The sequence below is a fragment of the Wyeomyia smithii genome, chromosome 2 (genome assembly GCF_029784165.1).
Source record: "Wyeomyia smithii strain HCP4-BCI-WySm-NY-G18 chromosome 2, ASM2978416v1, whole genome shotgun sequence".
NCBI classification, from domain to species: Eukaryota; Metazoa; Arthropoda; class Insecta; order Diptera; family Culicidae; genus Wyeomyia; species Wyeomyia smithii.
In genome coordinates, this window is record NC_073695.1 from 236,487,106 (window position 1) to 236,513,897 (window position 26,792).

At 37.2% G+C, this 26,792-nt stretch overlaps 2 protein-coding genes across 2 annotated transcripts in view; one reads left to right on the top strand and one right to left on the bottom strand.

Moving 5' to 3' along the window:
* Nucleotides 1-6,077: 6,077 nt before the first annotated feature.
* LOC129723365 (trypsin-3-like) lies at nucleotides 6,078-7,529 on the bottom strand. The gene is made up of 3 exons (XM_055677547.1): nucleotides 7,227-7,529; nucleotides 6,382-7,170; nucleotides 6,078-6,317 (listed from the first exon to the last, which is right to left on the bottom strand). Exons 1-3 carry the CDS (start codon nucleotides 7,516-7,518, stop codon nucleotides 6,166-6,168), a joined length of 1,233 nt encoding a protein of 410 aa, XP_055533522.1. The 5' UTR covers nucleotides 7,519-7,529; the 3' UTR covers nucleotides 6,078-6,165.
* Nucleotides 7,530-8,530: 1,001 nt separating this feature from the next.
* LOC129726061 (uncharacterized) overlaps nucleotides 8,531-26,792 on the top strand; it is a 58,046-nt gene continuing 39,784 nt past the window's right edge. The window contains exon 1 of the mRNA XM_055682647.1: nucleotides 8,531-9,336. The gene's annotated coding sequence lies outside the window, so the exon portion shown is untranslated. The remainder of the gene's footprint in view (nucleotides 9,337-26,792) is intronic.

Consider the following 26,792-nt stretch of genomic DNA (forward strand, 5'->3'; position numbering starts at 1 on the left):
TTGTGTTGAAACAACGAAAATGTTGCAATTGGCTCCACCTCCTGCGCTTTTTTTGCCATTGTATAAGAAACTGAGATGTAACTGCAACTTAATTTCGCATAAGAATTTGTTGCTGTGATGCACAAAGTTCATAATCGAAACAATTTTTGCTGCTTGAGGATATGTCAAAAGCAGAATCGGCCATATTGGAAAAAAAACTGCCAGCCAGTAGGTTTGTTTTTAAACAACTAGGGCATAAAAGTTATCGCATCTCATGATATATCATTTGGATGCATTTAAATTATAAATATGGCAATGCTACATACCTTGCTAACAATATTCATTAATTTAAGAAACAGTTTCCAACTTAAAACACCTGAATTTGCGTTATTCAACTGCCTAGTTAGTGAGGATATATAAAAAAAAAACACGAAAAAGTTATTCGCTGTTGCATAGTGATGTTTTGTCTCCAACCCTCCAAAGTGAAAAAACGCTTCCTCACCCCGCGCCTACTTTTTGGTCAAATCGGTACACTATGTTCTACTCATCATGGTTTAGAGTTCCAAGCGAACTGAATATCTTTAAAGATACTCAGAGTGGGAGAGATAGGCGATGAAAAAATCGCTAATTTGGCAACTGGGTTTCACATGTCCCGATGTCTTCTCAAAGCGTAACAAACTTTTTCATTCGGCTCGTATAATCGGTGGTGACTATAGAAATCCTGGGGAATAATAAAGCACGGTGTCTCTGGTTGAAGAACTTATATAAAAAAATAGTATCTCTCTAATACTCGCCATTCGAAAGCTTGAGCTGTTCCCTTTAATATCCTACCAAAATTGAAATGTTCTATCTAGAACAATTTGTTTTCGAACATATATTTGTAATTGAAAAGCTAGTGAAATGGAAATAAATAATATGTTTCAGAAATATAAAAAGTTATCAGGGTTCTCTAATCGTACTGAAATATTCAGGGTTGTTTTTATTCATATAACAAAACAAAGCTTTGCATAATATCAGATTTTTTGAAAAGGGTTAAGTGGGGTAAAAAAGACCTCCGAAAATTTGGAGTCGGAAATCAGCTGAAAAAAAAATAAAATGTTGTAATCAAAGTCAGATAACATTGATTTTGATTGATGATTTTGATTGATGATTGATACGATTGATTTCTTCAAAAATCGACATGGTATTTCCTATAAAAAAATATAAAATGCCGGTTGTTAAGCGTTGCTGTCGTGGTTTCGTTATGGGATATTTGCATTTTTCTTCAAAAAAATGGTGATTATTGCAGCTTTTTTTTGCTTGTCAACAATACTGGACGCTGTATCTAAGCTATACGTTTTATAGAGCAACTCAAGAGCTTTCATTTGATGTTATTGAAAAATGTGCCGTTTTAGTAACGACCGAGAAAATTTCATTATTCATACATGTTTTAAATCATTATTCAAACCCATTGTGCCAGGAGCGCAACTCCGTTTTGTATCGATGTCCCCCCATCGAGCTTAAATTTCCAGGGTTTGTTCACCCATGAAATGATTTGTACATATAAGGTTTTTGGAAAAGGAGTTAGTGGGTGAAATGCAGAGCGAGATTTAGGTGTTGAGGGCTCGGGACAGAAATTTTCGTGGGGCCTCTTTTCTCAAAAAAATTAGTTGAAATGATTTAACGCTTCGCTGGAAGGTGATGAGCAAAACAATAAAAAGGTCTCCAACCTGTATTCACTTATGGCCTAGGACCAGGGAGGCCCCTCGTGTCGAAAGGTCCGAGGCATTTGCCCCCCTTCAATCCGGGCCTGGTGGAATGGCATTCCAAACTCTAATGTCCAGGTGCTGCTGAAATCATAATATTACTGTAACTTTGAGTAGAATGCATCGATTTTTCTGCAATTCGGTATGCTTTTTGTACCATTAGGAATGTTTGAAGTACTGGCTACTAGAGATGGTCGGGTTTGGCTTTTTTCAAACCCGTCCCGACCCGTACCCGAATTGAAACCCGAACCCGAAACTTTTTTGTCTGATCAAACCCGAACCCGAAAATTTTATTTTTGGGAAACCCGAACCCGGCTCGAACCCGAAGCTGTGAAACCCGAGCCCGACCCGAACCCGAAGCTGTAAAACCCGAGCCCGACCGAGATTTTCTTTTGAAGGTCAATCTTTTAAACCAATTTGAGGCTGCCCTGAAGCTTTGAGTCTCGAATGGTATTAAAATGTTAGTGATTTTTACAATTGCATGAAATTAGACATCATTAACTTATAAATATGCTTAATTGATATAGTCGGGCTTCGGACTTTGTGACCTATGTTAAGTCACTTTTCGGGTGGATCCATACAACAAAAATCAACAGGTTACTATGAAGGTTACTTGATAAAAAGTTTGCTTCTAATTTTGTGAGAAAATAATGCAATGCAAGTATCAATATCAAAAATTTAGGATGTGATTGATTTTAACGGTCTTTTCCAACCGAAATTGGGACAAACGAGGACTGGCTTGTAGTACAAGCATCGTACCTCGAAACCAGGTGGAATGTGATAGAGCTATAGCCTGCTATAGCCAGCATTTTAAATGTAGGTACAAAATGTAGTTGCGCTTCTTGTGCAACAGGTTCATATGATGGCCTAAACCTTGTTATGAAAAAATCGATTTTTTTAAACGGTGCACTTTTTGAATACGTCCAATAAAAGCTTTTAAGTTGATTTATAAAAGTTGATTTATAAAACGTATTGATTTTGGACCCAAAATTTTCGAGTGTTTTTTACCCCACTTTAGCCTTTTCGAAAAATCTAAGATCATGCTAGTTATTGTTTCATTATATGAAAAAACAAAATTTGAAGGTTTCAACACTATCTGGACGGGCCCCCCAGCACCTAAATCCCTTGATGAGTAAACATAGTTCCAATTCCACCAGCTTTTCAATTACAAAAAAGGTCTGAAAAAAAATGTTTTGGACCCGCCGATAGAACATTTCAATTTTAGTAGCATATTAAAGGGGACACCTTGAGCTTTCGAATGACGAGTATAAGAGCGATACTATTTTTTTTCGGATAAGTTTCTTCTACCAGAGATACCGTGAAAGTGCATCGCAAAAACCGTGAAGGTGTTCAACTTTCTGTTTATGTTCAATTTCATATACCTTTACCACAATTGATTATTATTTTGACAACAATACAGCAGGTTTGTGAACCTCCGAATAAAAATCACTGTGATAATGCAATTTTGAAGCATTCTTAATTCATTATTTGGCAACAGAATGTATGAAAATATGCATGACCTTTCTTGTACCTGATTGCAATACCTCTCAATGTGTTGTTACGTTTCTGGTTCGTTTGGTTCAGATTTCGGCAGTTCGTTGTACTAACAATACGCGCCTATCTCTCTCTGAGTATTACTAAAAACCACAGACGAAATGTTCATTTGTTCACGCGTGAAAAATGCAAACTGAAAAAATTTCACCGCGCTTGGAACTTTAACTAAACTCGATTCAGCGAAATCGAAGGTTGTGGATTGTATCTTTTTCACTTAGGCTTCCTTCTTTCGCGCATGTACACGCTCGTGAAAGAAGAAGCAGCTAGCGAAAACAGCGCGTTTATGATTGAGCAATTCTCGCTGAAACCGTCCCACTGGTGACATGAGGTCTCTCAAAAAGGATATTTTTATGTCTAAATGATCGAAAGTAGTGAAAAAATGAGAAAACCACTTTGGTTAGTTCATATTGATGGACCCCTCGGGCACAAATCGGTTAAACGGTTTTCACAAAAATTGATTTTCGGGCAATTCTTGACCTTTTCATTGATTTATTTCTCTTGAATTTGTCATTGAACCCCCTGCAACCAACACATCGTTTTCAATAGGAATGATAGAGCTTTCATTTGAAGTAGAAAAAAATTGGCCACCATCTTGGATCTCGCCGCCATCTTGAATTTCATCAGAAAAATGTATTTTTGAACAAGTTCACAACCACCGATTTTGAATTTAACATCACCATTGGGAAGATGAGAAAAAATGCTTTAAGATACATTCAAAACATTAGGTGAGCATTGAGTTTACCTTGTCATTCTGGTCACTTTTCAAAATCGACCTTCAAACAGTACAACACAGGACTTGCGGCCAATATCACATCATGCTGAGCCTGTGGTGTGTGTCTGTGTGTAGTGTATATTAGGGGCCATCCATGTTCCACGTTGACAGATTTTCAAAGATTTTGTTACCCTCCTCCTCTTCCCCTCCCCCAAAACTTATATAAATTCTCAACATTTTGTATGGACCGTGGACATCACACAGACCCCCCTCCTAAAAGTTGTCCACGTGGAATGTTGATGGCCCAATGCCTGTGTGACTTTGGGTCTGTTCACAAATTACGTAAAGCAGAAAATCGTATCTTTGATCCCTTTTCACTGCATTCACATTTTTTTTTCTTCACTCCCTCGCTCCTCCTTGAGTGTAACGTAATTTGTGATTAAGGTTTTTTACAATTTTTTTTCAAGAACAAAGTTTGGTTCCCTGTAGCGAGGACAGTTTTCGCGTGTTTAGTAATTATACAAATTAATGTTAGATGTTGTTTTTGCTTCTGTTATATACTGTTGTTTTCATGCATTAAACTACTATCAACAAACTTAGGTATAGTATACCAAGGTATAGTATGAATCAAGTATATCCCGAGTAATCTGGAGAAGTTTTGCGTATGCCAACGTAAGTAAAGTAAAAGTAGAATCATCACTTTTTTATCCCTAGCAAATTCTTATCGACGAAAAGGGTACTTTTGTTACCTAACGAAATTCAGCCAATTGATTGAAGGTGATTCAAAAATTACGGTGCGTGGGTGCATTTACTACCTGTGAACTAGGAATACTGACTGTCCACATCATACGCACACCACAGGCTCAGTATATTGCGTTGATTTGATATTGGGCGCGCGTCATGCGTTGAACTGTTTGAAGCTCAATTTTGAAAAGTGGCCAAAATGACAAGATAACCTCAATGCTCACCTAATGTTTTGAATGTATCCTAAAGCATTTTTTCTCAGCTTTCCAATGGTGATGTCAAATTTAAAATCGGCGGTTGCGAACTTGCTCAAAAATACGTTTGTTTTTATGAAATCCAAGATGGTGGCGAGATCCAAGATGGCGGCCAATTTTTTTCTACTTCAAATGAAAGCTCTATCATCCCTCTTGAAAACGATGTGTTGGTTGCAGGGGGCTCAATGACAAATTCAAGAGAAATAAATCAATAAAAAGGTCGAGAATTGCCCAAAAATCAATTTTTGTAAAAACCGTTTAACCGATTTGTGCCCGAGGGGTCCATCAATATGAACTAACCAAAGTGATTTTCTCATTTTTTTGCTACTTTCGATCATTTAGACATAAAAATATCCTTTTTGAAAAACTTCATGTCACCAGTGGGACGGTTTCAGCGAGAATTGCTCATTATAAGCATAGTTTACAGTTCCAAGCGAAGTAAAAAATTTGACATTTGAAAAAGCGTAAATTTTCGCTTGCGAAATCTGTCGTGATAACCCGTTTGTGGAACACGCAGGTATTTCACCAGCATGCAGTTTACAGTTTAAGTGAAGCGAAATTCACGAGTTTACACTCAGAGCGAAGTGGAAATTGGCTGCAACTGACAGAATATAAACGCACGCAAGTTTTCGCTTGCTGCTGCTTTTTTCACTAGATGTTTTCGTTTTTCCCCAGGAAATATGGAGAGTGCTTAACCCATTCCCGGCGGGTGACCTGAAATCTAAACTTTACAGGATTACAGAACAATTACCTTGATAATACGGTTAGAGAACAGATCGATCTCCAATACGCAATTCAGTTTGTATCAGTTGTACATATAGTTGCTGAGTAATGAGAGTTTAAAGGCCTCTCTCCGCCGGAAATGGGTTAAGAAGTGACACCTTCTTGTGATATTCTTTTCAATTATGAATCCTAACAGAGTGGTTTTGCGCAGACAATATTCGAATACATCGTACCTAGTAAAGAATGTTTGTGCTCAGTCAAGACAAATTTCTCAAACTAAAATATGCTTTCTGGATAGGATGCACGCGTGTCCCGCAGAATTGCCATTTCTTAAAATTAAATAGGAGTAAAATGAGACTTACAGACTAACATAAATGGATGTTTGATATATTCCAGAAAAAAATCAATGTAACCAGAATAGTATTTACATTACAAATTGCATAATTTAAATTATCTAAACCAAAGCATATAGACCAATGACGGCAAGCAGAGCTACCGAGCAAGTTTGCCGCCCGACACCACCCTCAGCACCCTCATCCTGACGACCACGGCTATCCTTACGGTTTCTCTTCCTTTCTCTAACCAGCGATCCAAGCGATTTTCTCTCTGCATTTATGAAAAAAATATAGCTTAGATTACAAAGACTCATATTGTTGATGCTTTTACTTACTTGAATGTGTTTTCATGGTATTTTCAATCCACTCCATATTCTTGAAAACATCGGTGTAGATCTTGGTCATACCGCTCTCATCGCAGCCAACTTTATCGGAGGCGATTCCACACAGAACACCTTCGCATACCAGTGGGCCACCAAAGTCGGTAATGCAGTTGTTGACACCTCCCTCAAACGATCCGGCACAAAGCGACGTTTTAGAAAGCTCAATGTTCAGCTGATGAGCCTTTCTTTTACATTCGTTCCAATCTCGCACGATTGCGGTAGCTTGCTGCATACAATCCGTGAAATATGACTGACTTTTCGTAGCTTTACCCCAGCCGAAAGTATGGCATTTGGCCCCCGCTTTGCGAGAATAGTACGGTAACGGGATAGGACTGATATTTGCCCCAAAGCGTACGTTGGTTTTCAGAATTACCAAACCAATATCGTTGTCAGACTTCGCGCGTGAGTGTTGTGAATGCGGAAGCAGTTTGTTAACATACAATAGCTGAGTGATACCTGGTACTTCCTTCCTGCGGTTCAAAGTTCCGACAACTACTCCAACCTTGTCAGCTTGCCGAGCAGTAAAACAGCTGGCAGCGGAAATAACGACGCGCTCACTGATAATGGCACCTCCGCAAAAATGACCGCTTCCATAGAAATAGTTCCTATCGTAACGAAGGTCACGCAGTGATGCCTGAAACGAGGCTTCGTCCCAACTGGCGGGAACAGCTCCAGCCATTCGCGGCCCAGCGGCACATTCGGTGGACATTTCGCTGTCGGACATCGCGGGCAGACCATGACCTGTAGATTTATTGTTTAGCGGAAGCTTTGTCATGAATTTATGTGAAACTAGTTACCTTCGTTAGGTCTAGGAGGTTTTTGACCGGGCGCTACATAATATCCGTCCTGTAGGGGGTTTGGATTTGGGTACGGATTAACACCGAACCCACTGTCTTGTGGCTGCTGAACTTGTCGTTTCCATTTCACTTCCTCGGGAACATGTTTCGTTGAAGGCGTTTCCTGTCCAGAGGCTGCAGCGACTAATGCTAGACACAGTAAAGCGGTCGTAGCCATTACACGGGAGTGCTTCCGAAAAGAAGTCATCTTGCAAAGACAAATTAACACGGAATGAGCGAAGTTTGTCTTCATGGCGGGATCAGAGTTTGCTGTGATTGGATGTGAAAAAGTTCTTAGTTGTATTCGATAATATTTCTACGCTTTTTTCACTTACTTTTTGTGTGTTACAACCAATCTGTATATTCGTCAAAATAATTTTGATAGGTTAACGCGTAACACGTTATTTTGTATAAATTAAACATTACTATGACCACACTTTGGGTAGGTAACTCTAAAGTGAACTTGGATTCAGCTATTTATGGTCAGTAAAAATACGATAATTGCTAGACATGGTCCTGTATCAGCATTAGCTCAGACAAAAGGTAGATTCGGCAACATTTGGTTCAAAAATCGCGAGGATATGAAAATAATTTAATATATAAATATATTTTAAATGAAAGTAGTATAAAAATTGTTCTATTGTCAACTAAAAAAAGTCATTAAATAGGATCTGTTGTCATCGTTGCTTGAATGTAATAAAAATACGTTGAACACATTAATTCAAGTCCTTTAAAAAAAAACTCGTGGGATAAGTTTTCAATCTGGCGTCAAAACGCTGGAAATTCTACGCAGTTGCAATCTCTAGAACACTAATCAAACCTAACGGTCCTAGTCAAAATGACATCAACCGAAATCCTAACTGGGAACAGCAATCTGAACCTGGCAACGACCTTCCGCCCACCCATTCGCACACTGTCCTTGCCAGCTGGCAAAATGTTATCCCATCAAAGAAGGTAGGTCGGTACTTAGACCGGAAGACGATTACCTATGTACTGAACGTAGACCCCACGGTTCTCTGCTCTCAGTTGCTTTCAGTTACTCTCTTTCTCTTGCCACAACAGTTCTCTACTTCTGATAACCAAGTGATAAGCCATCCATGGGTTGCATGCAAGGATCATCTGCTGTGCTGATTCAGCATGCGTCCGCTTTGTTTTGCTTCGTTTCTCTTACCTTGGAGATTCGACTTTTCCGCTCGCGGGAAAATTTCCCACAGCTACATACTCCGTGGTCAGTATCAAAACAGAGCTGTCTGCTGAGTGCTTTGCTCAGTTTGAGTGAAGCATCCGAAGTGGTTGGAAGTGCATAAAATCCGCAGGCTGTTCCAACAAGCATTCCAAAGTGGAAGTAATCAATTGCTTTCCTGAGATTCGGAAAGTTATTATTGTGCTCGTAATCGAAAAGTCAAAATCCGACCGAAATCGAAGTGATATATTGGTTCCCACTGGACACTGCCGAAGCAGTGGGTGGTATTCCCTCAGCATGAAGAAACGAAGATCCAGCGGGTGCAGAAATTGTGGTTGATTCGGCATTCTATGCAATCAGTGGGTTGAAATCCTTGAGCACCAGTCAGTGTCCATCCCGTGTGGAAAGGGAGTGGTAAAAAATCTGTTCAGCTGCCAGTTGCAACTAGTCGAGAATCCCCGGGGACGTTACCGCACGAGAGATGACGGAACAAAATAAGTGAAGAAGCCCCAGTGAAAGATAGTTTAATCCGCTTCGTAGTATTAATCTTGTCGGTTGTGCCCAGCTTACGGCATCGCACACTGTTGACCGACGGAGGAGAAGAAGGTGATGATAGGGTTCACTCGAGTAGAATTTTAAATTATATAAAATGCTGGTGGGACAGAATGGTCGCGAGTGAGTGCGTTATCGCGTCCTGATCCTGCAAGTAGTAAGTATATAGAGGTGATGCTTCGGGAACAAAGTGCGAGAGAAATCAATTGACGCTAATTGGTCACATAATCGAGAGTGTTACTGAACGATTGAACGTTTTGATACAAAAGAATATAAAAAGTGAATTTTACCATCGCGTTGGATGCAGCAGGAAGGAGCAAGGGATAATTGAAAATTGTGAGTCTGCTTTGGTGTAAACGATAGTTTTAATTGATTAATTAGCGATGCAAATACCTTATAACCTTTTTAGGACAAACGTTCTTTACCCATCTTTTTATAGATCGGACTGCGAATCTAAAAATGGAATTCAAAATAATATTTGTTAAGTTGATAACAAAAAGCTTTCTAATAAATTTTTGCACTGAATCAATTTTCGTTTGATTCAATAGAACACAAGAAGAGCACAATAATTAGCTGTTTAATCCGATTGGAATGGATTATAAATCCGACCTACTGTCAACAAGTGCTCTTTATATGTATTATGATTTTATTGTTAGCGAAAACATCTGTTTCCAGAATCTACAAGTTGATTAGTGAATAATTTTACTATTGTAATAACGCTTTGACTATATAACATGGAAATGATTTGTTAGTCCCTCATCTTTCTTGCATTTGACGGATAGACTTTTAATAAAATTGAACTATTATTAGTTATGATTAAAGAACGAGTTTGAAATCAGAATTTTTGACATAAACTCCGAAATCCAAAATAGGAAGCTTTTAACATTTAATTTTGGATTCGAAATACTACTTCATTGGAAAGTCGGAATAATAATTGACTACTTCGACAAGAAAAAAATCCAATATCCAAAATTATTAAGTACAAAATACAAAGCACGCCATTGCACAATGGTCCAGAAACCAAGAGGGAATTTTGGATCGAAGCTCTATAATGGAGCACCTATAAAAAAATTAACAAAAATTAGGGTGACCCAAATTTTTGACAAAATCAAGTACCATGGAATGGTGTGAAGTTGATCACTTGAAAATTTGTGATAGACAATATAATTAAAAAGATACTGATCTTACAACACTAGGCAATGTTTACGGGTCCTAAAATGCAACTTTTGCAAGATTCACATACCTCTCAAGTAAACCCTTGCATGGCCGGTGCAATTTTACATATTTTCGAAAAAAAATTCTCACTCAGTCACAACTCAATGAATTTGATTACAAGTTTCCAAATAACAAAAAAAAAGTATTGAATATACTTAAAGTAATCTTAATTAAGGGTTAATTTCGTCAAATTTTGAGAAGTGAGTAAATTTTGATAAATGCTTAACAAACATAAGCGGGGGCCTAGTGTGGTTGGTAACGTCTCCGCCAACCACGCTCGACGCCTGGGTTCGAATCCCACCGCCGACATAGGTGTCGATGGTTGTGAGGTGGCGTGATCCACTCACAACCAACCCAACTGGTTTAGATTCAATCCTAGCCGACACCGGGAGATTTTCTGAGGCGAAAAATCTCTGGGATCACGCCTTCCATCGCATGAGGAAGTAAAGCCGTTGGCGCCGGTCCGTTAATAAACGGGTCGTGAGTTAGGGACCTGGGTGTGGAGTCGCCTTCCTGGGCGTCGGTAATCGGCCACAACAGTGGCGGAAATAGACCGACGGAAAATAAGCGAGAATAAAAAAAAAAATAATTTTCTACAATGATTATTCCATACCACCAAAGTAATAATGATGAATTCGCAGGAAACCAAAAAGATTTTAATTTCAGAGTCAGTTTTTTAGCTTTTGCAACAAACCGAATTGAAATCGATCAAACGATAATCAAATGAGAGCAAATTTAGCAAACTGCAGCTTTTTAAGAGAAACAATTGACAATGCTGACATCGTAAAAATCTCAATTTTACTTAAGGTTAGCCATGTTTTTCATCAAAATATACGCCAATATATTCCATTTGTTTGTCTTTTTTTTATATTTGAGTAAATTCAATTTGAAAACATGACAAAAATTGTAATATTTTTTTTTGTATTTTGCATGCAATTTGTGCATGAAGATTTGTTTTTAGTATTTTATCTTCAAACTAGAAAAAACACCCTTAATTTGATCCAAAAAAATCGAAAATCGATCAACTGGTTCAAAAGTTATAAGCTTTTGAAAATAAAATACATCGAATAGAGCCGTCTATTATGATCACCCTATTCCGGAGCTGGCCATTGTACTCAAAATTGCTGGGATGGATCGTCATCGAAAATAATTAAACCTTTGTATTTTTTAGTTGGGTCGTTAGGGCGACCAGATCCAAAAGTGGGCTTATTTTATGTTCGAAAATTCATAAGGCTGATACAAATTTTAAAAAGTTTTTATGTCCACGGTTATCAAAGTTAGCTAAGGGGAGGGCAAAAAATAAATAACACTGAGAAGAAAAAAAAAAGGAATAGCTTTCATACAAAATTGTGTGCAGGTTACGACGTTTGTAACTTGTATGCAAAAGTGTGTTGAAAAATACTACATTAATATCATTATAAATCATTTGGCTTGTCTCTTGATGACACTTTCACTGTAACTGAACTTGTTTGTTGCTAAATTAAGCATAAACGCTGTCGAAAAGTTAATAATATTAACAAAACGGTTTGAACTTATTTTTTCTTCCCCTTCAAATTTTCAACATTTTTGAAGGGGGGGGGGGGGTGACATAAAATGAAAATGATGTTTGTATCGGCCCAACTATTGAATGAAAAATATTTTTTTAAAGTAGAATACTTATCTCAGGAAGTTCGGCTACATAGGGATGTGAAATGAAAATCTAAAACCGAAAAAAGTGAAAAATATGTCCAATTTCAAATGCTAATAAATCGGTTAGTATTCGATGGATTTCCTTCGTTCTTGCAGCAAGAGATTGGAAAATCTTCTATGATTCTTCCCAAATTAAGAGAATTGTAATTTTATTATTCAAACTATTGTACTATTGAAAATAGTCAAGCCTTGTCAAAACGAAAACTTCGAACTCTGATTGGTCGTTATATGATTGCTTCCCAAGCACGGTCGACAGAATCATATACCTTGCAGTTTAAAACATGCTATTTGGCCTATATAAGAGCCTGTTTCAACCGAAGCCGCTCATAATAGTTCTAGACAGCAACAACAGCAGTCATCCCTTAGCAGCAGCAGTAGCAGTGCAGTGGATACCAGCGATAGCGGATAGCGGCCACAGCACAGCTGTGGCGTAGCAATGGATAGCGCGCTAGTTGCAGCGGATCTCAGCATCGATAGCAGCTGGACCAGCTGATGCAGGGACAGCGGATACCAATGGCAGCGTATAGCGGCCACAACTTTGGCATGGCTACGAATAGCGTAGCAGTTGCAGCGGGTATATCTGACCATGAAGCATTTATGCAATAATTGAATGAAAATTGCAATTGCAGCAATCGGCCTTTTTCAAGGCTAATAAATGTTTTTGGAAGAGCATAATGAATGGTAATTAATAAACTGCAACTGAGGTTTGATGCTGCTGCAAATGCACAACAGTGTGATGTTTATTACGATTTGTTGATACTGTGCATAACAAGCGGTATATACGAAACAAATCCGATTTCAAACAGAAAAGTTCGGTACGTTCTGCTCACGATGCTGAGTCTGTTTTAGAAAATTCACAACTCTTCATTAACAAGGATGTAACGCCTTGAAGAAGACGGTTATGGTTAGACATCACAGCAGAATTTCGACCTTCATAATCATGTCTACCATCGGCAATATCAAACACGCAACAATTTACTTCCATGCGACACGGGGACGGGAACATTTTTTCTTCCAAGCCGCACAATACGACACAATACACATTATTTTGTTGCCTTAATGAGAGTTCTATCGGTTCGGCCCGACAGAATGTCCACAATAAATCGTTTTTGTACATCCGTGTTACGAAACTGAGAAAATCTGTAGGAACTGAATATAAAGGCGGGTCCAGAATGAATGAGATGTATTTTTCGTACATGAGTATTACGTCATACGAAATAAAAATTTTCGAACGTTGTAGAATAGTAAAACTGGAAATAATTTAGCAACACCTATTTTTCCAGTTATATAATGCAACTGAGGTTTGATGCTGCTGCAAATGCACAGCAGTGTGATGTTTATTACGATTTGTTGATACTGTGCTTAGCAAGCGGTATATACGAAACAAATCCGATTTCAAAATGACTGACACGCAAGCAGCCGGGTTATCTTTCTTGTAAAAGTATTCTACTTCAACCTTGCGGTCGTGACACTGCACACAACCCTCCTGTGACTTTTTTCTAATTTTAAGAAAAAATATTGAAGGATAAATCTGTGCGCTTTGCCATGCAAAATTGATAAACAGTTTATAATTTTTGTCATATTTTAAATTAAATTAAATCAAATATAAAAATAACATATTTTGGAAAATTTCTCCATGCAAAGAGTCGAATGTGCTCTTCGCATTGAGACCAAGAAACATCTCTTATGTTTGCCCCAGAAAGAACGACAAACAAATAAAAAAGGCCTTTTTTAAAAAACAACAATAACATTGAGTAGTGTTGAGATATTCATGATATCAGTATTGCAAATTGTTTCTCTTAAAGAGTCCAAAAAGTCGTTCGAATTCAGTTTTGCTGTGGAAATTCTAATAAAAAAGTTAGAGTGAAAAATGTGTTTTTTCAATCTAAATCGGTTATTTTCGAAGATAGAGAAAGACTTTTGATAATATGCCTGATTTCTTCAAAAATATAAGTTACCCTAATTTTTGTGATGTTTTTAAATAGACGCTCTATCATATATAACAACTTTGTGGAGAAAAGTTTTTCTCTAAAATATTGCTATCGAGCTGTAGCTTCAAACAACATCGACATTTTTGATATTTTCGAAATTTTTACATTTTTGACATTCCTGACATTTTTAACATTTTTAAGATTTTTGAAATTTTTGAAATTTTTGACATCTTTGACATTTTAAACATTTTTGAAATTTTTTACATTTTTGACATTTTTGGCTTTTTTGACATTCTTGACATTTTTGACTTTTTTGACATTCTTGACATTTTTGACATTTTTGACATATTTGACATATTTGACATATTTGACATTTTTGACATTTTTGACATTTTTGACATTTTTGACATTTTTGACATTTTTGACATTTTTGACATTTTTGACATTTTTGACACTTTTGACACTTTTGACATTTTTGACATTTTTGACATTTTTGACATTTTTGACATTTTTGACATTTTTGACATTTTTGGAATTATTGACATTTTTGTCATTTTTGATATTATGACATGTGTGACATTTTTGTCAGTTTTTTAATTATTCTTAATATTGTTGACATTTGGCATTTTCGCCAGTTTTTACCATCTCGAAATTTGTGGAGAAAAGTTTTTGACATTTTTGAAATTTTTGACATTTTTGACATTCTTGACATTTTTGACATTTTTGACATTTTTGACATATTTGACATATTTGACATATTTGACATTTTCGCCATTTTTGACATTTTTGACATTTTTGACATTTTTGACATTTTTAACATTTTTGACATTTTTGACATTTTTGACATTTTTGACATTTTTGACATTTTTGACATTTTTGACATTGTTGACATTTTAGACATTTTAGACATTTATGACATTTTTGAAATTATTGACATTTTTGGAATTATTGACATTTTTGTCATTTTTGATATTATGACATGTGTGACATTTTTGTCAGTTTTTTAATTATTCTTAATATTGTTGACATTTGGCATTTTCGCCAGTTTTTACCTTCTTGACATTTTTGACATATGACCTTTTGAAATATTTTGATATGTTTGACATTTTGAACGTATGTGACTCTTTTGTCATGTTTGACACTACCTGGCCTCATGTATCGATCGTAACACTTTTCATCCTTACAGACTATTTATTTATTTTCATCCTGTCTAAATTTCCTCTATCTACACAGGAAGAACGTTGCGAGACGGATTGATCATAAAACATGTCTCACCACGTGTGCTTATCTAGGACTACCTTAAGTAATAATAATAAATAAATAAATAAGCAACGTTGAGGCAAGATGCACCTCCTCCGATTTACAAAACAGAATCATTCCAATAACAAAATGAGAATTCTATTGTTTGAATCCAGGATTCTAAGGTCATCCTGTCAGTTTGGCAGCACTGCTTTGACAGAAAATGTAAATAAATACAAATTGAAAGTTTGCGTTGCATAGAGCCTAATATTTTTAGCCTAATTAAGTGCTTGATAGCTCTTCATTTGTTGTTTTCCACCAGCGAAAAGTATTTTTGCATCGCATAAATGTCAAGCAAAATATTTCTGATGAAATCTCGATTAGTTTTAATGAGCATTACCGATATGTAACCAGAAACATTCTATTGTTACGTTCGGGGCATAACGCTTCCCGTAGCTCAGGGCAAAAGAACTCTTTGTGAACAATTTTTTTGCTTACATTTCATCTCGTTTCCAGCAATGTTCAAAAATCCAATTGACGGTCATGAACCTTTAAACGGCCACGATCGGTGATAGAGGCAACCAAAAACGGCATTTGCCATTATTTATCAAATGACGTAATGAGCCGGAACGCCAATATTGTAGTGCAATCTGCCCCTTTGATTATTACACTGACTTAAAAAAAGTGTGTTATGCATTTTGTAAAATGTTTTTGCATCTGATGCGAGTTTGATCAAATAAATAGAGGTTTTAATGTTCTGATCAGTATATAACAATGGTTTTATCGTTCAGCTTTCGTTGAATGATGCGTTTTACTCTTTTTCGTTCTAAATAAACAATGTTGAGATGATAACGATTGTAGGTACCACAACACATTTTTGACATCTTTGAATCTACATCTTTGCCATTTTTAATATTTTTGACATCTTCTACACTGTTGACATTTTCGTTTTTCATTGTCATGTCCAGTTCATGACATCATTGTCATTTCCAGTCTTCCACCCTTGAAATCTGTCTTACGACGGATTTAATTTTACTTGTTATTTTTTTTTTTTTTTTTGAATCTATTTCCTACACATATTTCCACTCTCTCTCTTTCTCTCTTCTCTCTCATCCTTGTTCCCTACAGTCATCAGTAAATGAATAAAAATGAACTAAAATTCTAAGGGTTTGGAGCCTTTTAAACATATTCTATTATTCGATTTGCTAATGTAGCCAAAATTAACTGTGAAATATGATTATTATCCTTTCAGCTTTAGGTAGGCACTGAAAAGCTGACAGGAGAATTCAACCGCAGGATAAAAGAGTTAAGGGTACTCAACCTAATCTGTGAAATAAAACAGAAGCCGTTATCTCAGAGTTAGGATAACGTAACCTACCAGGAAAAGCAAAAACTTTTATCGTGTTTCACTGCCTAATGGGAAGCTATATTACTGGCAAATGTAGGCATATTTTCTATTTAAATAAATTTCCGGTGTAACTTTAATATAGCGATCCGATTCAGAAAGAAGCGAAAATAATCGAATCGAATTTTATCAATATTCAACTATAGTAAGAGATACTGGCAAAGCCTAACCCACCTAGCAAAACCAATCCACCGAACGAACGAGAAAAAAACCATTACGGACTCGTCCTGTTGTTCTATTTTTAGTCGGAATAGAAAACCTATCACGACGAACAAAAAGCCTTCCTTTCCATGTGATAGCTTCCTGTATCCGCGGATTTGTAAAACATATTGCCAATTTGAGTGAAACAGTTTCCGATTGAAAACTTCAACCTTGCCTGGAGCTGCATCTCGAGCATTCTTTTTGTATGTACTCGATACTCCATTCTCGGTCCATCCTATGGACATTACTTACTGCCATCCTACTTTAGTATGTGTATATTATAAAAACCCCACTATGTATATGCTCGCGCTTCCCACGCTGTAAATGTTAACAGAGGTCTAACGTCTGCCAGTTTGTGGGTGGATCCGACCGGATGGGACGAAGAAAGGACTTGAATGTAAATGATGTTCCTCGAAGCGTTAATAACAGTAAAAATAAGCACATCATTTGTCTAAATGGAAGCTCATTCATTGTCATTTGTCTGCGCTTCCGTTCTACGAATTTAGTTTGATTTTTACTTGGGCAAATTTGGAAACTGAATTGAAAGTTTATTCTGCAGACATTATGTGTTATTCTTCACGTGATTCAAGCGAAATTCTCTTTATCTATGATATTTAAAATTTAATTATAATTTTTATCCTTCAAACTCGCTCCAGGCAAAATCTGCCCGATCGCGTCTATTCTTCCAGTCTCGCTGCGGAGGCGTGTTTGATTTGCTCCAATTTTCAAGTTTTGGAACTTTTCCTTCTCTGCAGTTGGAAAATTTTGAGCTTGTTCAGTTGGAAAATTTTGAGCGCAGCGTTCCGCTCACGGTGACATTGGGAAAGCATCCCCCAATGCTGGTTGTGGTGGTGGGTGCTTTATCAATCGACGATTTTCCTTCTGATGCTTTGGTTAAAGCTGGAAAACAACCCCACTCCCGAGTGGGGACTTAGCTGCAGCTCGTCTCGGTACGTACGGCACCGCCTAGTGATGGGGTATATTTTCCTGAACCTACACCGGGCGTCTCCATGGTTGGGCGGAAGTATTGTTATGAATGAAACTATTTACATACAAAAGGTAGCATGGGGTTCCCGCGGGTATTTAATTTTGCTTTTCGCGTCTTAAACTAGTTGATTTCTTTTCGCTTTGTCTTATGGAATGTAGATTTCAAATGGAATGAACATACTTGGCTTCATTCAAAACTGTGGTAAAAGTTAAAACAATGGATTTACGTCGGTGTGCACTGCTGAAACCGTGGTGCCTTTATACTCCCTACATAGTGATATAGGTGAATACCTCCGCAAGAGACGCTAACAGAAGGAAATTTCCGTTCGTAGAAACAGCGAGAAAATTTAATTCGTCATGCCACGTGACGGTGCGTTTCATCGGAATGGTTTATGCTATTATAACCCAAATCAAAAGCAGGCCTCTGAGGGAAGCATTTTCATTGACAAATCATCGGTGATCAAAATGATTGCAGTGACACCAACGATTACATGGTGCAGGTATAGATTTCGCAGCCCCCGGAGCGAGACTGTTTCGCAGCCTTCCGGAGGGATTACGATGGTTGATAATGAAGGAGCACAATTCCAGAATCAAATACCACAATATCCAACCTTCTATTCAAAGGAAGAACATGGGAAAGCCTTAAACGATAGGTTTTATTGGAATCCGAAGTTAAAAAAAGTATAGAATAGCAGCCTTGCTTTCGACGAATGAAATACTCGGAGAGTACACATACGTGATAGAATGGCCACAGCCGAGCAGGTGAAAACATTTTTGGCTAGTGATGCTACTTGCATACCAAGCAATTTATTTTGTTCACCTACAAACTACTCTGACGACAAATAAAATCCAAATATAAAGCTGTGATAAAACGACCCACACGTATTGCCATTGGTTAACGACTCACGTTAAAATGCTGCGGTCAATTATAAAAATTGAGAACATTTCGCATTCGCATTGTAGTCTTTCCGTTCACGAATGACAATCGTATATTTGTGTAGCGCATGGCAAGCACGTTTCTATGCTGTAGCTATAACTACCCCTCTTCCACCCAAAAACCAGAGATGGTTTGTTCGGGATAATCAGTGAATCATCGGGGATCTGTGCACCATCAAGCAGTGGCGTTGAAAGCGTGCGATGGCGAACCCAATTAAATTATGATTAACATTGTTGAACAGCAATTCGTCGTCAAAAATAATGAACTTGTCACCGTAAGCCCACGCGTTCTGTGGCCACATGGTTTGGCTAATTTGTACCCCATCCCTGTGGGATCAGTGCAGGAGAAGGGATTTTTCGGGGCACGAAACGTGGTTGGTCACAAAATCGCTATAAAAAATCCATTAGCCGATTGATATCATAATTTTGACCGCAACATAACTCGATGTAACTGATTCATCACTGAGAAAATTATAAAAAAAGGAAATACGAATGACCGTGTTCTAACGTACATTTTATAGAGATATGGAGTTCGTCTCAAATACGTACTAACTTCATTTGCTTCCTGATAAATTTAAACTCACCTTAAATTATTTTAATCTGTTTTATATTCAATTCGTTTCGAGAGCTCAAAACCGTGAACTTTTCTCAGTGAATTGGATTCATTTGCTCTCCAAATAACGGTTTTATTGACATACTATCTTCCGAAGATATTTAGTACATAAAAAGGCTCATGACAAAAAGTTTTAGTTCGAAACTCAGCCGCTAGTGGCGCTGCAAAATCTAACTTTTAAGTCTTACACTTTCGAGAAATGGTGTCTTCAGCAAAGTTATAGATAAAGTTCTTACAAAAAACTTTGCCGAAAACACTATTCTTCTAACTCTTCTTGTTTTGAATTATAACGTTTCATATTAGATTTGTCTTTAAAATTCGTTTTTTTTTTTTAATAGGGTAGGGAACATATTTTAAGCAGCTTTAGAAACCGCCTGTGTATTGAGACGAAATACTCGAACTGTGTTAGGTGAAATTCAAGCAGAAGTATATCAATCTGTTCTCTATCTTTTTCTCTGTTAAAACTTGTTTTCAGATTGTAAAACTAAGTTAACAAACTTCAACAATAATCAATTAATGTTACCAATCGAGGGACACTATTACAATCACCCCGAATCTATTTTAAGCAGTTTCCATATGTTTTGTAGGTGTTTATTTTCAGCACCCGAAGTGGCTCCTGAATGGCTGCAATATAGGTCGATTTGTTTCAATTGGTGATTGTTTACAGATTGCTTTGTGATTAACGGTATTTCTCATATTCGTAAGACAGCTAAACAATCAAAGTTTTCGTTTCCATCATTGAAATTGTCGATATTGATCAAAATTCAGGAGTTTCAGGCCTGTTTTCTTCGACTGATTAAAATAGGCGCTACTGCTTAAGCAGTTCCCTACCCTATACAAAAACAACAACATTTAGAAGGTAATAATGTTCGGCATATTTATATATCATTGAAGCACACGACTTTGAAGAAGACACAAAATAGATAGCTTCCACGCAAACCGAGTTATTGCCAGAAAATGTTAAAAAAGCATCATTTTTTGTACACACCAAGAACACAAAAAAGCGAAAACTAGCAGACGAATCAAATCAAATAAGATACTACGGTAAAAAAAATTGAAAAATTTGATATTCTCAACGATTTTTCCATATTTGACATTTTAGAAAATTATGCAATTCCATGTAAAATAGTGCAACTATTTAATCATCCATTTTTTATCTAACTGAAACTTTGCACAAATATTTTTAGAGTCAGAACGCTTTGCTTGAGCGGTGTGACGTCTCCGGCAAAGTTGCAGACAATTATTTTGTTTTTTTTTTTTTTTAAACAAATATCTTTACACGTGATTTTTTTCTGAGTAAATGTATCAAAAGAAATAGAAATTAATTATCTCGAATAGAGCATTTTTTGAAAATTTTATTTTGATTGCTGTCTAATCATAAAGAAATGAGAAGAATAGATAAGATTTTTTATTAATTCCCACTCAGTTTTAGTGACAAAATTGTTGGAGTAGATCTTACGCTTCTAGTTTGCCCAGAAATTCTGAATGGGATACAGCTGGGGGCCGTTGGGCGTGATCGCCGACATCGATATTAAGACCCACTCCACCTCCTCCAACGATCACTTCGAGTAGTTGGCCGACGCCTGATCTGGTTAGAATATCGCGTCTTCGCCCGTCGAAGAACGACGCAATTTCTGGCAGTCATTTCGTACTATGAATTTCTCCGTTCACGACCAGTCCGGAGCGAAAGAAGAGCGACTTTGACATCCTCTTCTCGCTGATTGTTATCCACAGCAACCACTCGTTGGGGAACTTGGTGTTGGAGGGAACTTGGTCGGAGCTCACTTCTTTCGTGGGGGAAGTAAAATACGAAGCGCCCTGCCAGTCGTTGCCATCAAGGGTGGAATAGGTCTCGTCGGCCATCACCACCGCCACGTCGTGATTCACCGGGAAAATCGGTTTGACTATTTCAATCAGCCGCTGCCGCTGCATCATTGCCTGCCCAAGCAACAATTGAAACATAATAAAAAAATAAATTGTGATTATTTGTTGCACTAATGAAATTCCGAGGTTTTAAGAAACATTTTTTGTTACTACGATGAAATTGTATAGAAACAAGTAACAACTAAAGTTGTATCGCTGCTTCAAAAATCTTCACACCAACAACGTAATTCGCGAGGTTGGATTTGTTGTTGAAACGTGTAAACGGCATTTGAAAACCTAACCTTCACTGAATAGATCTAGTGGGTGGAGCATATAGGTTGCCAACGTGATGCATGCGAGATACAAAAAACAAACACACAAAAATACTTCTAAAAGTTGCTGTCATGTTCTGAAGCCATGTAACAGCAACTTTTGTTCGATCGTTCGCCTTATATTTGTTTTTGAGATGAGGTTATTTACTGCGTTGTAACTTTTGGGTACTTGGACTAGAAGTCGTCCAAAAAGTGTGGGTCTCTAAAGCGAAATGTGATAAATTGCTTTGAATTTCATTATCACGCTGAGGTACTGATGAATTGAAGAAGCAAAATTAAAACTGGTAATGACCATTAGCATGATAGGAGAAGCAATATTCAAAACTGAGCCATGAACTTGCAAGTGTTTCTACAGTAAATGACATAAATGGTACAAACGAAAAAAGTGAATAGAAATTGATAACTGGAGTTGAATCCTCAAATTTCTGGAAATAATCAAAGATAAATCGCTATACAGACAATCTCTTTCCATTCTGATCATTTGCCATTTTACAATCTTACCACAACGCCATGAAGTTTCTATCGCGCCCTAATTGCTGCTACGATGCATCTTCATAGCTGAAATTTTACCATGCAGCACTTACTATGTTGTTATCAAATTCCATGCATAAGTTCATACACATTGCTGTTTCATTCTTGAAACTTGTGTTGAAACAACGAAAATGTTGCAATTGGCTCCACCTCCTGCGCTTTTTTTGTCATTGTATAAGAAACTGAGATGTAACTGCAACTTAATTTCGCATAAGAATTTGTTGCTGTGATGCACAAAGTTCATAATCGAAACGAATTTTGCTGCCTGGGTGCTGCTCCGAGACCAGTAGACGGGACTGCCGTTTCCAGAAGTCGATTGGTTCTATCTCCACTGGGCGCTTTGCATTTCCAATTTGTATGAAAATTTGCATCAAAAAAACCTACTTTCCGCATTTCCCTCAGAGCTCAGTAATGCTTCAAAAATATACTACATTGCGTTGTAGTATAGTAATTTAAACGCTTAACAACTTTGCCAAAGACGCTGAAGGAGCTAGGATGTCCCTAAAATGTTATGACTGTTGAAAGTTGAGTATGTCGAATTAAATGCCAAAAAAATTCAACTTCACTGCCTACACTACTAGAGTGGTACAGTAAGATAACTAAGGCGAACATTAGCTTTTCGATGCGATTTTGTGGTTTTAGAGCCATATAGTGTCTTCTAAGAAGTTGTTTCTCAAAGTAAGTCGTTTTTTTTATGTTTAAATTAAATTTAGGGTGGTCCTAAAGACGGCGAAATAAAAAAAAGTAACTTTTTTATTTGCAGAATAAACTGTATACATTCTTCGACAAATTAGTAGATCATCTAATTTTAAGTAACTTTGTAAAATTTTTTTGTAGCTATTAACTTGATCGATTTCACGTAGTTGGCTCAGGGTAGGTCAAAATAAAAGAATTTTTGCTCTATTTTTTCAGTTCAAATTTATAACAAAGTTGTCTTCAGATGACCTTAAGTGCTTAGAAAGACGCAACTTTTGATGAAAAAACATTGTCAACATTTTGAGCAGGTGAAGAGTTATTAACGTTTATATTTTGAAAATAGGTCTTTTTCAAATATAGATATCTCCGTTTAGGGCAACCATAAAAAATATCCTTTGACACCATTTGTGAGAACAAATATTGTTTTTTATTGTGGAGAAAAACTGGAGATATATTTTTTTTTAAAACAGCGCAAAATACATTCGAAATTGTTCACTTTTCATTTGAATCTTATAATAAATTATTGTTATTATTACTATCAAAATATTTAGCTTATCTTTTGTAGTTTTCATTTCCAAAACGATTCAAAAGCATGAGCTTTTTGAGATAATATTTTTTTTTAATATATATTTTGTCAACAAAAAAAAAACTTCATCATTTTTCGAATTGATAAAATTATGATGCCCAACTTTGCCGAAAAAGTCAAACCAATCAAATGAATCATTCTGGCTATAGAAATATTTGTAATCATCAATACCACTTTTACGTGATCCCTTCTCAAAAATTAGTCTTGACTCAAGAATACTATGTTGTATGAAACGTACTTAACGGACTGAACGGACTAGAAACGTAATTAAAACGATTCTTAGTTAGGGGCCATCCACATTCCACGTGGACAGCTTTAGGGGAGAGGTGGAGGTCTGTGAAATGTCCACGATCCATACAAAATTTTTAGAATTAATATGGGCAGTAGTCAACGGAGGGAAGGGGGGGGTCAAAATCATTAAAAATATGTCCACGTGAAATGTGGATGGCCTTTTACAAGGGGTAGGACGTAGGACTAAATAATACAATTAAAGAAATTCTAAGTTACATGGTTTGAAATTTTGGTTTGGTAAGTGCGTAATAGTGGATTCGAATCTTGACAAAATTAGGTTATTTGATCAGTGACCAGGAGAAAAAAATGTACCGGGCAATGACAGTTTTTTGATGACATCCGAGAGCGTCCCTCTATGACAGCAAAATAACGACAGCTGACAGATAAAATATATATGTGACTATAACGTTGCCGTCTAGTTCCCCATACACGAATGTTCTTTGCTGTTCACCTTATTTCCATGTCGACGATAGCATGTATGGTTGCATATAACATTCGATATGCGATACACACATCCTTTAGTGCACAGAAGCTCTATTGCCGAGTTTGCTTTCCTTTGCACGAAGGCTGTCAGTGAGTTGCCGAGCAGTCTTTAGCCCGAATCCGGTGGATTCGGGCTGTTACCGGAACGCGCTGTTTGTGTAGTGCGGGCACGAACGTCTGTATAAAAAAACAGCTCCTTCTCTTTTTACATTCGCACTGCCGTTCCAAGCATAGTTGTCCCAGCGTGCATAAGGTTTGTGTAGAACATGAAACTACTATGATTGGAACGGCAGCGCAATCCTCAAGACAATCTTCCAAACAAAGCCGAAACGACACACGGACTATATTTTTCGTTTCCTCCTGTGATGCTCTGTTGCAAATACGTTCTCAATGTGATTATCGAACTGGCAGCACGAATAGGTATCACGAACAAATAGCAACCGCAAACACATGCTTGGAAGCCGGTAAAAAAATACTGTACCATTGGCATGCCTGTCAGTTACTCACGTTTTTTTATTCCTAGGCTTCCAATAGTCTTTTGATAATATACAACGCCTTAAAGAATTTCATTCACTTTTGGTTATATTGTGCCCATCGTGTTTTATTTTATTTGACACGGCAAAAACTTGTCGTGGTTGTAGCACCAAGAATGGTTCCTAACGCATTAAAAGCAGAATTGATTCTATTTCTTCAAAAACCATTATATTCATCTCTCAAATACACCAACACTCACATTACCAAAATGAAGAGTGGGTTTTATTTAAGGTGAAACTTAATTGAATCCAAAAATGGCCGACTTCGAGTCACCATTTCGAATTTTCGAAAGCACAAGACTGGGAAATAGGTTATGCGTTTCCTGTGAAAATGCTATTTTATGTTTGCTGTGGTGAAGCAAACATAAAATAAAATTTTCATATGGAACGCAATGAGTATTTCCGAGTCTTGTGCTTTTGAAAATTTGAAGTGGTGACTCGAAGTCGGCCATTTTTCGATTCAATGAGGTTTCACCTTAATTCTGATCAAGTCAAAAATATTTTTCAATCTTTCTCAAAAAATAGTTGCAGTGTGCCTCACACTAGAATTGTAATGTATTTTTCACAGCAATTCGCGGAAGAAGACTAAATAAACCCAGCCGAAACGTAGAACAGTAGACAAACTTCTGTTTCATATTTACGGAAAGACTGTATGTCGAAATACCATCCATAAATCTAAAAGTTGATCTGTTGGGTACCATCCCATACACTGTTATTTTTTGTTGGATATACTGACTATAATTACATATCAGTCCCATCTGGAAAATCGTCGAGTTGAGAAAACAGCGCTTAAAGATATTTTTCTTGTTTTGGGTATTTCACCTGTTTGGGGTGGGTTATTCTTTTTTTTTTCGACATAATGTAATCACCACTTTTTCATCAAAGAATTGTCTTTTTCGTGAAAATTACAATGAAAAATAAAGACGAGACTGATATGCGGTTATTTAAGCCATCGAGTAGCAAAATAATCGCATACCAGTCTCACTTTCAACCGCTATGTGTAGGAGTAGTCATATTTTGCTCAAGCATTTTGAATATGGGTAGACGTTTATGGCCTCAGACAGCTTCTATGCTGCTAAAAAATGGGGGAGACGTCCACCCATTAGCAAAATATAAGGTTGGAGTCTTGGATATGCTACTGGATAATTTCCTTTCTTACGTCTTCAGTGTTCCGCAATACGTGCTGAATAAAATTATTCCGCATTAGCCCGTGCATATAGCATATTGGAAAAGTGGTATTGAGAAAGGGAAGTTTCTAATCCCATTACAACAGTAGTGACTTGACGGAAAACGACGGCGATGAAAAGAGGTACAAGCTGTTTTTAGCTAAACAACTAAAAACGATTTCTTCTGAGTTCTGACAATTTGTGTGTGTTTGAAACAACCTTGCATTATTAAATTATTTGATGGTTTTTTAACAGTAAAAAGCTTTAAAAACAGCACCAAATATTTGTTTTTTAAATCTCTGTATGCCTGAAGGGCACTGGGTACTGAAATGCCACTGCGACATTCTTGCTGATTGTCGTTTGTGGCGGGCCCCGATTGCTGTGCACAGGTTACGGATTGCTCGTACTCATTGATGGAGTAGAACTGTTTTGTTGTAAACCTGTACCCCAATTAGGTACAACATAGTTGATGAAACTAATTACCTGTTTGGGATTAGAACTCCACACTTGGTATGGAGTTAAAAGGTAGCTTCCTAAGAAGTTGTACCTAGATGAAGCAAGAGCTTCGCAAGAGCAAAGCAAATGCTCTGAACTCTCTGGTTCAGATTTGCAGAATCGGCAGGTGTCGTTTAACACTACACCGATTTTCTGTATATGATAAAAAGAGGGACAGTGTCCGGTAAGGAGTCCTGTGATTATCCGTAGTTCATTACGATTTAGACTAAGCAACTTTCTGGCGGTTCCGGGGTTCAGATAGATTAACTTTTTAGCTTGTCTACAACCCTGTACCTGTTGCCATTGGGATGCTATTTCTAGCCTTTCCCAAGTTAGTAGTTCGCTTTTGATAGCGGAATTGGACGTACCCAGAAACGGCTCGGGGCCAATAAACCGCTAAGCTGATCCCTGTCTTGCTAGGTAGGCAGCTTGTTCATTACCACTCCGCAATGTCCGGGCACCCAAAACAGAAAAACTGAGTTCTGCTGGGAGAGTTCCCGTAGAGTTTAAATACATTCCCAAACAAGTTTGGAAGCGCATTTGACGGACTTAAGTGCTTGTAGTGCTGCTTGACTGTCCGAGAATATACCGATTTTCGCA